Source organism: Pristiophorus japonicus, chromosome 1, assembly GCF_044704955.1.
Source record: "Pristiophorus japonicus isolate sPriJap1 chromosome 1, sPriJap1.hap1, whole genome shotgun sequence".
NCBI classification, from domain to species: Eukaryota; Metazoa; Chordata; class Chondrichthyes; family Pristiophoridae; genus Pristiophorus; species Pristiophorus japonicus.
The window spans coordinates 229545295-229558162 of record NC_091977.1 but is presented as its reverse complement, the minus strand read 5'-3'; the positions used below and the strand labels follow the sequence as shown (position 1 = coordinate 229558162).

The following is a 12868-nucleotide window of genomic DNA, read 5'->3' as shown; positions in this document are numbered from 1 at the left end:
ACAAGCATGGTAATGTCATATGTGCGATCCCACAACTTAATTTCTGTTTTACATCTAAAGCTGTGGTCAAAATAGGCCATCGATACCTATTCCCAAGAAGAGAGGAACGCAGAGAGAACATCACTTTAAACAACCTGAGATGGGATGATGAAATGGAACAATATGAGATACCAAGTTGGCAAGACATTCCCTGTCTCCAAGAACATTTGAGATTTTGGAAGATACCATACAGCATTCGATGGACATTGAGGAAACCCTGAAGGACACTCAATGGTGGGAATATATATGGAATTGGGGAATGAATGTGAATATCCAGCTGTGGATTTGTATATGCATACAGTTAGGGCTAGCTGTTTAATGGGAAATTGGGTTATGCATGGCATGCAGAAAGAGGCAATGGAGAAGGAAAGCAAAAGCTTTAATTATGGAACAGCGAAAGTTGTTAGCCGAGTACCCTGAAATACTTTGAGACATAGGTCATGTCCCGAGTCCCCCAAACTGCGTGGCTGATCACCACAGAACAGAGCAGGGGACATAGGATGAAGTAGAATTGGGTTGGTAATCTTGGGCTGGGTGGCCAAGTACCAAAAGGGGGGACTGAAGTGGGGCTTTCGAACGCTGCTATTATTAAAGGGTTAAGAATGGGTCTCAGGACTAAAAAGAGCTAAACAGGCTTTTGTAGTGGTCAGCTTTCTAAGTTGCTTAAAGGGCAGAAGAGATAACGCTAAGATTAACATGTCAGAATGATTAACTGTTGCAAGCTGTGTAACCTGAGGACAATTACAAATAGCCAAACTGTTGAACCACAAGATGACCAGAGGGGCAGTTAAACAGAGCAAGGGGTCAGAAGTAACACGTTGGAGAAACTCCATTTGACATGAGAAATAGGCGAATGATTGACCAATTCACAATCAGCAATTGTGCACGCGGGCTTTGGGCCTATTAAACAGCATGGGGGGGCGACCATGCACGAGGCTGACATACATCAGTAAGTGTATAAAAGATTGCTTGGAACTTTGTATCATTGGAGAAGTCTGGCCACAAATGAGCAGACGGGTCTCCCCACCGGTGCAAAATAAAGACTGCTTGAATCTTCAAACCCAGACCTGGTGTTGAATGTTTATTTTAAATACTCCAATGCACTAGTGATGACACTTCAAAAAAATACTTCATTGGTTGTAAAGCACTTTGGGACATCCTGAAGTCATGAAAGGTGCTATAGAAATGCAAGATCTTGCTTCTTTCTTATAGTATGTTGACCAAGTTTTGATGCCAGTCTGTGCTAATTAGGATCATTTAGATCAGCCTCAATGCCCCAGAGTAGAAAAAAATACAGCAGAGGCAGTTGGACAAGATGAACTAATCAAGTCTGTTGAACACCACAGAGAGGTCAAGGAGAAACAGCACACTGGGTTCATGGTCACAAACAATGTCATTGGTGACTTTAACCAAGGTGGCTTTGGTTCCCCAGAAGATCAGAAACCAAACTATAAGGATTTAAACAGGGAATGACAGGAGAGGTCAGAGTGCAACTGGGTGATGATGACATGTTCAAAAGCCCTAGACAGGAAAAAGAGTTGAGGTAGCCCATGGAAGGTAATGGGTCCAAGAGGATGGAGGGATCAAGGCTAGATTTGTTGAGCAGGGGTGATGGTGGCTGTTTTGAAGGGCAGGGGATTAGAGTCCAAGGGAATGGAGCTGTTGGTATCCTCAAGCATTGCACAAATGGATAAATACGTGGGAGAAAAAATTGCAGGGTGTCAAATGTTGTTTGATAACGCTCCTGTGAGGGGCCTTGGGACGTTTTAGTGCTCGATAAATGCAAGTAAATTGGTACTGATGGTGCCCTTGCCGGGTACAATTACACGCCCAGAGACTAAACAGGAAACAACTCGAAATCACATTGACTCAGATGCAAGTGGACGGTCCGGGCATCGCCCGCCCGGCTCTGGGCCCTGGGCCCTGGGCCCCGGGCCCCGGGCCCCGGGTCCCCTCCACCTCCACCCCCACCCCTGGGCCCTCTCCTCCCCGACCCCTGGGCCCTCCTCTCACACACCCGAGCCCGGAGGGAAAGGTCAGGCACCTATCTCGGTGCCGAATTCGCGGAAACGTTCACTCACTCACCGATCAAACCTCCCTCCCCTCGACAGCACGCAGGCCCGGCTCACTCTCACCTCTCACCTCTGACCGCCACACAGCTGCCTCACTCCCGCCTGCCGCCCCCTGCCGCAGTGGAGGACTCACGTCACTGCTCCCTTCAGACAGCGCACTGGGAATGCTGGACATCTGAAATTAATTGTTGGAAACCTACAATGAATGTTAGAAATGTTGGATATCTGAAATTAATGCCGGAAATGCTGTATTCCGTTTATAAAATAATCCATAATGAGACACTGGGTTGACCCAGTGTCACCAATTAAAAAACAAAAACAAGTGCCCCCCTTTTAAAGAGGATTAATTAATAAAGAACTTTACTACACACAAACCAAAGGAAACTTATAAAACTTAAATAATAATGTTAGTACTATGATCCACTACACACTCCAGTCCCTGTGATGCCCACCGGTCACGTACCAGCGGACACCGCATGGTCCCTCCTCAGGGACACCAAGGTGCGGCCAAGACCGCAAAAGAGAAGCAGACAGCTCAAGCAACCATCCCACCCACCCATGGGCTGCGTCTGAAGTGAACCTGTGGATGGGGAAATGCAGTAACAGTGTCTGGGACAGTTAGGCAAAGAGAAGATGCAGTTTCAAGCTAGTAAACGGCAAAGTAAGAACTGATTTTAAGGAAGTTCTTCACACAGATATTGATTAAACACAGAATAAGGTTGTGGGTTCAAGTGCCACTCCAGAGACTTGAACACAAAATCAAGACTGACACTTCCAGTGCAGTGCTGAGGGAGTGCTGCACTGTTAGATGTACCTCTCCCAGGAGATTACATGGCTGCGAGGGGAGGTGGGAGTGGGGGGGTTGGGTTGAATATGAGGTGATGGTGATGGGGAAGTGTTTAGACATGATGTCTGGCCATCATGGTGTGGGACATGCTTGATGGACCAGCTGGTCTTTTCCTGCCCATCAATTTTGTATGTTTGTATGTTAGTCACTTGAGGCATCAGCTGTGATTTACTGGGTAGCACTCTTACCTCTGCGCCAGAAGGTTGTCAGTTCAAATCCCACTCCAGAGACTTGAGCACAATAAGCTAGGCTGGCACGCCAGTGCTGTACTAAGGGAGTGCTGCACTGTCAGAGGGGCCATCTTTTAGATGAGATGTTAAACCGAGGCCCCGTCTGCTCTCTCAGGCTAAAAACAGCTGGTCTGGTCTTTATACCATTGCTGTTTGTAGGTACTTGCTTTGCACAAATTGGCTGCTGTGTTTCCTATGTTGCAATAGTGACTATGACGGTAAACTGGGTTTTACCTGCCACCAGAGGGCGTAACTGTCAGAGTCCTAATGGTCACTGGCAGACACGTGCAAGCCGTGTATATAATGTTGGAAGCCATGTTGAATCCTCACTTTGAGAATAAATAAACTGGAGTAAGGTTATGCCTGAACTAGCTCACCGTACTTAGCCTCGTGGAGTTATTCGATACGTAACAATTGGCGACGAGTTAAAAATACGAACTTTCACGCAACCATGTCTGTTGAAATTTTGGAGAGATTCGTGGAAGGGGAAGACTGGGAGGATTTCACTGACCGTATCGACCAGTACTTCGTAGCCAACAGATTGGAAGGAACTGATAACGCAATTAAGTGCAGGGCGGTTCTCCTCACCGTTTGTGGGTCAAAAATTTATGGCTTTATCAAGAATCTACACTCATTGACTCGATCAATGGATAAGACTTACGATGAATTGTGTACGCTGGTTCGGAACCACTTTAAACCGAAGGAAAGCATCATCATGGTGAGGTATCGTTTCTATACGCACAATCGCTCTGAGGGCCAGGACGTGACGGAATTTGTTGCCGACCTGAGACATCTCGCTGGGCCGTGCAACTTCGGAACTGCGTTGGAGGAAATGCTGCGGGACTTTTTCGTGCTTGGCATGGGCCACGAGGTCATCCTTCGAAAGCTGCTGGCTGCTGAATCTCGAGACCTGAGCAGGGCCATCACGATCGCCCAGGCATGCATGTCCACAGACGAAAACTCGAAACAGATACCCTCCCAGCATCGAAACTCACCGGCAAGTACTGTACATAAAATAATATTGTCGGCAGGCAGAGCTGCACATGGCTGGGCCTACTCGTCCGCGTTCGTACAACCTGCAACTGCTCAAAGTCCGCCATCAGGGGTGAATCAAATCTCACCTTGTTGGCATTGCGGGGGCTATCATTGGGCCCATCAATGCCGATTCAAGCAATACGTGTGCAAAGACTGTGCAACAATGGGGCACCTTTAGCGAATGTGTCTGCAACCGAACAAGCATGCTGCGACACACCACGTGGCTGAGGAAGATTGATCCAGCGTGGATCAAGCAGCACAGGCAACTCAACCCGAGGTACAGGACAAATAAGTGTATGGGGTACATTATTTTACCAAAAGTCCTCCGATAATGCTGGAAGTTAAATTAAATGGGGTTCCAGCATCCATGGAATTGGACACGGGTACAAGTCAGTCAATAATGAGTCAGCGGGCTTTCGGAAAGCTGTGGAATACGAAGGCAAAAAGACTCAAACTGAGCCCAATCAATGCGAAGCTGCGTACCTACACCAAAGAGCTCATATCAGTCATTGGCAATGCGGCAGTAAAGGTATCGTACGATGGAGCTGTGTATGATTTATCATTGTGGATCGTTCCAGGCAATGGCCCAACGCTGTTTGGTAGGAGTTGGCTTGAGAAAATTAAATGGAAGTGGAACAATATTAAAGCCTTATCATCAGTGGATGACACTTCGTGTGCTCAAGTGCTGAGCAAGTTTCCCTCGTTGTTCGAACCAGGCATTGGCAACTTCACGGGAGCCAAAGTGCAGATACACCTAGGCCCGGAAGCAAGACCCGTCCATCACAAGGCTTGGGCGGTTCCGTACATGATGAGGGAGAAGATCGAGATTGAACTGGACAGACTTCAACAGGAAGGAGTCATATCACCAGTCGAGTTCAGCGAATGGGCCAGTCCAATTGTCACAGTGTTGAAAAGTGATGGCACGGTCAGGATCTGCGGCGACTACAAGGTAACGATCAACCGAGTCTTGAGACAGGATCAGTACCCGTTACCCAAGGCTGACGACCTGTTTGCAACGCTAGTGGTGGGGAAGTCATTCACCTATTGGACCTGACCTCCGCTTACATGACACAGGAGCTGGTCAAATATTTGAAAAAACTGACGTGCCTCAACATGCACAAAGGACTGTTTATACACCACGGATGCCCTTTTGGAATTCACTCAGCAGCAGCCATATTTCAGAGAAACAGGGAGAGTTTTCTGAAGTCCGTCCCGAGAACCGTCGTGTTCCAAGATGACATCCTGATCACTGATCGCGATGCCACCGAACACCTGCACAACCTGGAAGAGGTTCTACGTCATCTGGACAGAGTGAGACTCAGGCTAAAATGCTCCAAGTGCATTTTCATGGCACCAGAAGTCGAACTCCTGGGGAGAAAAATTGCAGCAGACGGCATCAGGCCTACAGACTCGAAGACAGAGGACATCAAGAATGCACCCCGACCCCAGAATGTGACGGAGCTGCGATTGTTCCTGGGTCTTCTCAACTATTTCGGTAACTTTCTATCTAGTTTAAGCACATTGCTAGAGCCCTTGCACATGTTGCTGAGAAAGGGTAATGACTGGGTTTGGGGAAAATCTCAAGACAGAGCCTTTGAGAAGGCCAGGAACCTGCTATGTTCCAATAAATTACTGGTACACTATGACCCATCTAAGCGGTTAGTGCTGGCCTGCGACGCCTCATTATATGGGGTTGGTTGTATTCTCCAGCAAGCCAATGTATCAGGCAAACTCCAACCAGTTGCATACATGTCCAGAAGTCTGTCTAAGGCTGAAAGAGCCTATAGTATGGTAGAAAAAGAGGTTTTAGCATGCGTATATGGGGTTAGGAAAATGCACCAATACCTGTTTGGGCTTCGGTTTGAGCTTGAAACAGACCACAAGCCGCTCATTTCATTGTTTGCTGAGAGCAAAGGTATAAATACCAATGCCTCGTCCCGCATCCAAAGATGGGCACTGACATTATCCGCTTATGGTTATGTCATCCGCCACAGACCAGGCACTGAAAACTGTGCTGATGCGCTTAGCCGGCTACCATTGTCCACAACCGGGGTGGAAATGCCGCAGCCCGCAGACTTGCTGCTGGTCATGGATGCCTTCGAGAGCAAGAGGTCACTCGTCACGGCTCGCCAAATTAGGACCTAGACCAGCCAGGATCCTGTATTGTCAAGTGTAAAAAGGTATGTCCTAAATGGAAATTGGTCTGCCATTCCCAGGGAAATGCAGGATGAAATTAAGCCTTATAGCCGCTGCAAAGATGAATTGTCTATTCAGTCTGATTGTCTGTTATGGGGTAATCGTGTTGTTATGCCAAAAAAAGGCAGAGAAACTTTTGTGCAAGATTTACACAATACCCACCCAGGCATTGTCATGATGAAGGCCATTGCCAGGTGTCACATTTGGTGGCCTGGCATTGACTTGGACTTGGAGTCATGCGAGCATCAGCGCAACACTTGTATGCAACTGAGTAACGCACCTGTGGAGGCTCCGCTGAGTCTGTGGTCATGGCCATCCAAACCGTGGTCAAGGATCCACATAGACTTTGCCAGCCCCTTTCTCGGCAAAATGTTTTTAGTGGTAGTGGACACTTACTCCAAATGGAGTGAATGCGTAATCATGTCATCCAGCATGTCCACAGCCATTATTGAAAGCTTCCGGACCATGTTCGCCACCCATGGCCTGCCCGACGTCCTTGTCAGCGACAACGGGCCGTGTTTCACCAGTTCGGAGTTCCACAAGTTTATAACCCGTAATGGCATCAAGCATGTCAGGTCTACCCCTTTCAAACCTGTATCTAACGTTCAAGTGGAGCAGGCTGTCCAAACCATTAAGCAGAGCCTAAAACGCGTGACTCACGGCTCCCTACAGACCCGCTTGTCCTGCAATCTGTTCAATTACCGGACGAGACCCCACTCGCTCACCGGGGTCCCTCCTGCCAAGCTGTTAATGAAGAGACTCTCCCTTGTACACCCGGATCTCAATGATCATGTCGAAACCAGAAGGCAACGGCAGCAATGGTACCACGATCACGCGGCTGTATAACATGACATTGCTGCTCATGACCGTGTTCTGAATTATGGTCATGGTCCAAAGTGGGTTGCTGGCACGATTTTGGCCAAGGAGGGGAACAGGGTGTTTGTAGTCAAACTGTTAAATGGCCAAATGTGCAAGAGGCACATTGACCAAACCAAACTGCAATTTACAGACAACCCAGAACAAATTGAAGATGACATCATCATCGACGAACCAACACATATCCAATCTCAGTTGACCCTTGTGTCATTCACGAAGACGAACCTACCATCCCCAACAGTTCTGACAGACCGACTGCTCCGCAATGCAGCAATGGTCCTACTAACTCACCCAAGCTTGGGTTCAAAATGAGAAGATCAACCAGGGAGCGGAAGGCCCCGGACAGTCTCAACTTGTAAATACAGCCTGTACCAAGGACTTTGGGGGGAATGATGTTATGTGTGTTAACTGGGTTTTACCTGCCACCGGAGGGCGCGACTGTCGGACTCCTAATGGTCACTGGCAGACACGTGCAAGCCGTGTATATAATGTTGGCAGCCATGTTGAATCCTCACTTTGAGAATAAATAAACTGGAGTAAGGTCATGCCAGAACTAGCTTACCGTACAAGCCTCGTGGAGTTATTCGATACTTAACAATGACAAAGTACTTCATTGACAGTAAAGCGCTTTGTAGCATCCTGTGGTTGTGAAAGGTGCTGGATATGTGGCTCGGTGTCAGATTTTGTCTGATAAAACCCCTGTAAAGTGCCTTGGGACACTTTACTACATTAAAGACACTATATAAATGCAAGTTGTTGCTGCTGAGGTTCTTCACAAGTGGAAACTAAGTCAGTTCTTTTTTGCCTGGTTGCAGTTTTCTGTTCTTCGCCAATGTTAAGCTTATTCCTGTTCTTCAAAAATGCTACAAAAGCTTTTTTAAATAACAAGTTGTAGCTATGTTTTTTATTTCACCCAATATAACTACAGCATGCTGATTGGCACATGTGATGGTTATGTTGCCATTGATTGCTGGAAGCTACAGGGACTTTTTTTTAATATTGAGCAAGAGCTGTTGGTAATGCTATCAGGTTCCTCAAGTTCAGTTTTGTACAGCTGACTACAAGCCAAGTGTAAAACTCTGGGCATTGCTAATGCCAGGAAGACCTATTATTAGCAGATGATTCGGGCTGTCAGTCTCAGCAAGTCTCAATGGTTTTATATTTATCTTGAAGGCAGCATTAATGCAATGTAAAAGTGACAATATAGTCCTTTCTACCTGCTCTTTACTATGATGAAACTAAAACAGTCCAACTTTTATGATCACCGATTGGTGTTTTGTTTGATTAGTGTTTAACCATATTGTAATATATGTATGCCTGGATTTACCTGCCACCAGGGGGAGCGACCGTCGGAGGTCATTGGGCCACAGGCACACATGTGCAGCCCTTGTATATAAAGAAAGCCTCCATGTTTAATCCTCACTTTGAGAGCTAATAAAGTACTCAGGTTGCATCTGATTGAGTTCACGGTACTAAGCCGATTGAGTTATTGCATACGCAACATTTGGCGACGAGGCACAATACGATCTTTCACGCACAAAAAAAAATGAGTACCGTTGGAATCCTGGAGCGATTCGTGGAGGGAGAAGACTGGGAGGATTTTACAGATCGCCTCGACCAGTTCTTCGTGGCCAACAAGATGGATGAAGACGCTGACGCAATTAAGCGCAGGGCGGTTTTCCTCACGGTTGTTGGTCCGAAAATCTACAGCCTCATAAAGAATCTGCTCTCACCTGCACATCCAACGGAAAAGACCGATGAGGAATTGTGTGCTCTGATTCGGGATCATTTCAAACCTAAAGAAGGCATCATTATCTCGAGATATCGCTTTTACAAACATGTTCGTTCTGAGGGCCAGGACGAGGCGGAATTTGTTGCCGACCTGAGACGTCTCACTGTGCCGTGTAAGTTTGGAACCACGTTGGAAGACATGCTGTGCGACATTTTTGTAATAGGCATAAACCACGAGATGATCCTGCGGAAGCTGCTGTCTGCAGAGACGCTGGATCTGAGCAGGGCCATCACGATCGCCCAGGCTTGCCTGACCACGGTCGATAGTACAAAGCAGATATCCTCGCAGAGTCGGAACTCCACGGCAAGTACTGTGCACCAGATTGTGTCGTCGGTTGGCAGAGCTGCACCTGGCAGGGCCTACCTGACTGTGTTTGCGAAACCTGTAGCTGCTCGAAGTCCGCCATTGGGCATGAATCCGATTTCACCCTGTTGGCGTTGTGGGAGCAATCGTCGGCCTCATCAGTGCCATTTCAGACAGTATATTTGTAGAGGCTGTGCGAAAATGGGGCACCTTCAGCGGATGTGTCCACAGCTCAGCAAACGTGCTGCGACACACCACGTGGATGATGATGACCGATCCGGAGCGGATCCAGCAATGCAACCCGAGATACCTGAGGAGGAAGTGTATAGTGTACATTCATTCCTGACAAAGAGCCAACCGATAATGATTGAAGTAAAATGGAACGGCGTGCCGGTATCTATGGAATTAGACACGGGTGCGAGTCAGTCAATTATGAGCCAGAGGACTTTCAAAAAGCTGTGGGACACCAAGGCCGTGAAACCCAAGCTGAGTCCAGTAAATGCAAAACTGCGTACCTACACCAAAGAGCTCATACCAATGATTGGCAGTGCAGCAGTCAAGGTGTCGTACGATGGGACGGTTCATGATTTATCCCTGTGGATCGTTCCATGCAATGGTCCAACGCTGTTTGGCAGGAGTTGGCTTGAAAAGATAAAGTGGAACTGGAACGATATTAAAGCTTTGTCATCGGTGGATTACAGTTCATGTGCTCAAGTGCTAAGCAAATTTCCCTTGCTATTTAAACCGGGCATCAGCAACTTCACGGGAGCCAAGGTGCAGATCCACCTGGAATACAAGGTTATGATCAACCGAGTTTCGAAATAGGATCAGTACCCTTTACCAAAGGCTGATGACCTGTTTGCAATGCTAGCCGGGGGAAAGTTGTTCACCAAATTGGATCTGACGTCGGTCTATATGACATAGGAGCTTGTCCAATTGTCGAAGAAAATTACGTGCATCAATACGCATAAAGGGCTGTTCATTTACAACAGGTGTCCTTTCAGAGAAACATGGAGAGTTTATTGAAGTCCGTCCCTAGAACCGTGGTGTTCCAAGACAACATTCTGGTCACAGGTCGTGACACTACCGAACACCTGCACAACCTGGAAGAGGTTCTACGTCGTCTGGACAAAGTGGGGCTCAGGCTGAAAAGATCAAAGTGTGTCTTTATAGCGCTGGAAGTCGAATTTCTGGGACGGAAGATTGCTGCAGACAGCATCAGGCCTACGGACTCGAAAACAGAAGCCATCAAAAATACACCCAGACCGCAGAGTGTGACGGAGCTGCATTCGTTCCTTGGTCTTCTCAACTACTTTGGTAATTTCTTACCTAAATTGAGCACATTATTAGAGCCACTGCACATGCTGCTCAGCAAAGGCGACAACTGAGTTTGGGGTGTATTTCAAGACAGGACCTTCGAGAAGGCTAGAAATCTGCATTGTTCCAACAAATTGCTGGTACATTATGACCCGTGTAAGCGTTTAGTATTGCCTGTGACGCTTCATCACATATGGTTGGTTGTGTGCTCCAACAATCCTGTAGGTCGGGCAAACTACAACCTGTTGCATATGCATCCAGAAGCACGTCTAAAGCAGAAAGAGCCCATGGCATGGTAGAGAAAGAAGCTTTAGCCTGCGTACATGGAGTTAAAAAGATGCACCAGTATCTGTTTGGGCTTAGTTTCGAGCATGAAAACAATCACAGGTTGCTCATATCTTTGTTTTCAGAGCATAGAGGTATCAATACCAACACGTCGTCCCGCATCCAGGGGTGGGCGCTGACATTATCTGCCTACGATTATGTCATTCGCCATAGACCTGGCACCGAGAATTGTGCTGATGCATTGAGCCATTTACCATTGCCCACGCCGGAGGTGGAAACATCACAACCCGCAGACCTACTGTTGGTCATGGATGCCTTTGAGAGTGAAGGGTCGCCTGTCACTGCTCCAGCCAGGATCCGATCTTATCAGTTGTAAAACATTGTGTCCTTAGTGGTGATTGGTCGGCCATTCCCAGGGAAGTGTGTGATGAGATCAAACCTTACAACCGTGGCAAAGATGAACTATCCATTCAATCTGATTGTTTGTTATGGGATAATCGTGTTGTTATGCCCAAGAAAGGCAGGGAGAGATTTGTCCGGGATTTACACAGTACCCATCCCGGTATTGTGATGATGAAGGCCATTGCCAGGTCTCACGTTTGGTGGTCTGGCATTGACTCTGATTTGGAGTCATGTGTGCATCAGTGCAACACTTGCATGCAGTTAAGCAATGCACCAGTGGAATCTCCGCCAAGCCTATGGTCGTGGCCATCCAAACCATGGTCGAGGATCCACATCGACTATGCGGGTCCTTTCCTGGGCAAAATGTTTTTGGTGATGGTGGATACGTATTCCAAATGGATAGAATGTGTAATCATGCCATCAAGCACATCCACAGCCACCATTGAGAGTCTTCGTGCCATGTTCGCCACTCATGGTCTGCCCGACATCGTTGTGAGCGACAACGGATCGTGCTTCACGAGTTCTGATTTTCAAGAGTTTATGAGACTCAATGGTATCAAGTATGTAAGGTCAGCACCATTCAAATCCGTGTCCAATGGTCAAGTGGAGCGGGCCGTCCAAACCATCAAGCAGAGCCTGAAACGCGTAACTTACGGTTCTTTGCAGACTTGCTTGTCACGCATATTGCTTAGTTATAGGACGAGACCCCAAACGTTAACCGGGGTCCCCTCTGCTGAACTGTTGATGAAGAGAAGTCTCAAGACCAGGCTCTCGCTTGTCCACCCTGATCTTAATGATCACGTTGAAAACAGATGTCAACATCAGCAGTGGTATCATGATCGCACTGCCGTGTCACGTGACATCTCTATTAATGATCCTGTGTATGTGCTAAATTATGGTCAAGGCCCTAAGTGGGTCACTGGCACTCTTATGGCCGAGGAGGGTAACAGGGTGCTTATTGTCAGGCTCACTAATGGGCAAACACGCGGGAGGCTCATTGATCAGACGAAATTGCGGCACACAGACGAACCGGAACAGCTTGAAGAAGACACCATCAATGACCAACTGATTCATATTCAGCCATCAGAAATGTCATGTATGTAACCACAATGTAACATCACTATATTACTGTATACACTCAACCTAGATGCACACCTTGACCACAAGGGGTGAACTTGTGGGAGACACTCCTTACCTGATCACACAAGTATAAAAAGGGAGGTCCCATGCAGGGTCATCGTCTTTGGAGTCCTGTGAATAAAGAGTTAAAGTCACAGAGTGACCTTGTCCCCAGAATGTGCCTCATGTGGTTTCATACTGTAGAGTAAGGACTTTACAAGAAGACCCTGCTGTTGTCAATGAATCTGGACCTTCAATCCCCGACATGGACACTGCCACTCCCATTAGATTGGCTACCCAGCCTCAAGTCATGAATGACTCGGAGAGCTCACCCAGATCTGGAATTGAACTGAAA

At 47.4% G+C, this 12868-nt stretch overlaps 1 protein-coding gene across 4 annotated transcripts in view; it reads right to left on the bottom strand.

The window, feature by feature from the left end:
- Window positions 1–12622, bottom strand: part of elp1 (elongator acetyltransferase complex subunit 1) — a 106494-nt gene extending 93872 nt beyond the window's left edge. Inside the window, exons 1-2 of one of the 4 annotated variants that reach the window (XM_070887616.1) lie at window positions 12590–12622; window positions 2175–2286 (exon numbers count right to left, since the gene is read on the bottom strand). In XM_070887616.1, coding sequence (XP_070743717.1) covers window positions 2175–2286; window positions 12590–12622 — 145 coding nt within the window. Of the gene's footprint in view, window positions 1–2124; window positions 2287–12589 lie in introns of those variants that run through there. The other 3 variants (XM_070887624.1, XM_070887643.1, XM_070887633.1) reach the window with 3 other exon arrangements.
- Window positions 12623–12868: the final 246 nt, after the last annotated feature.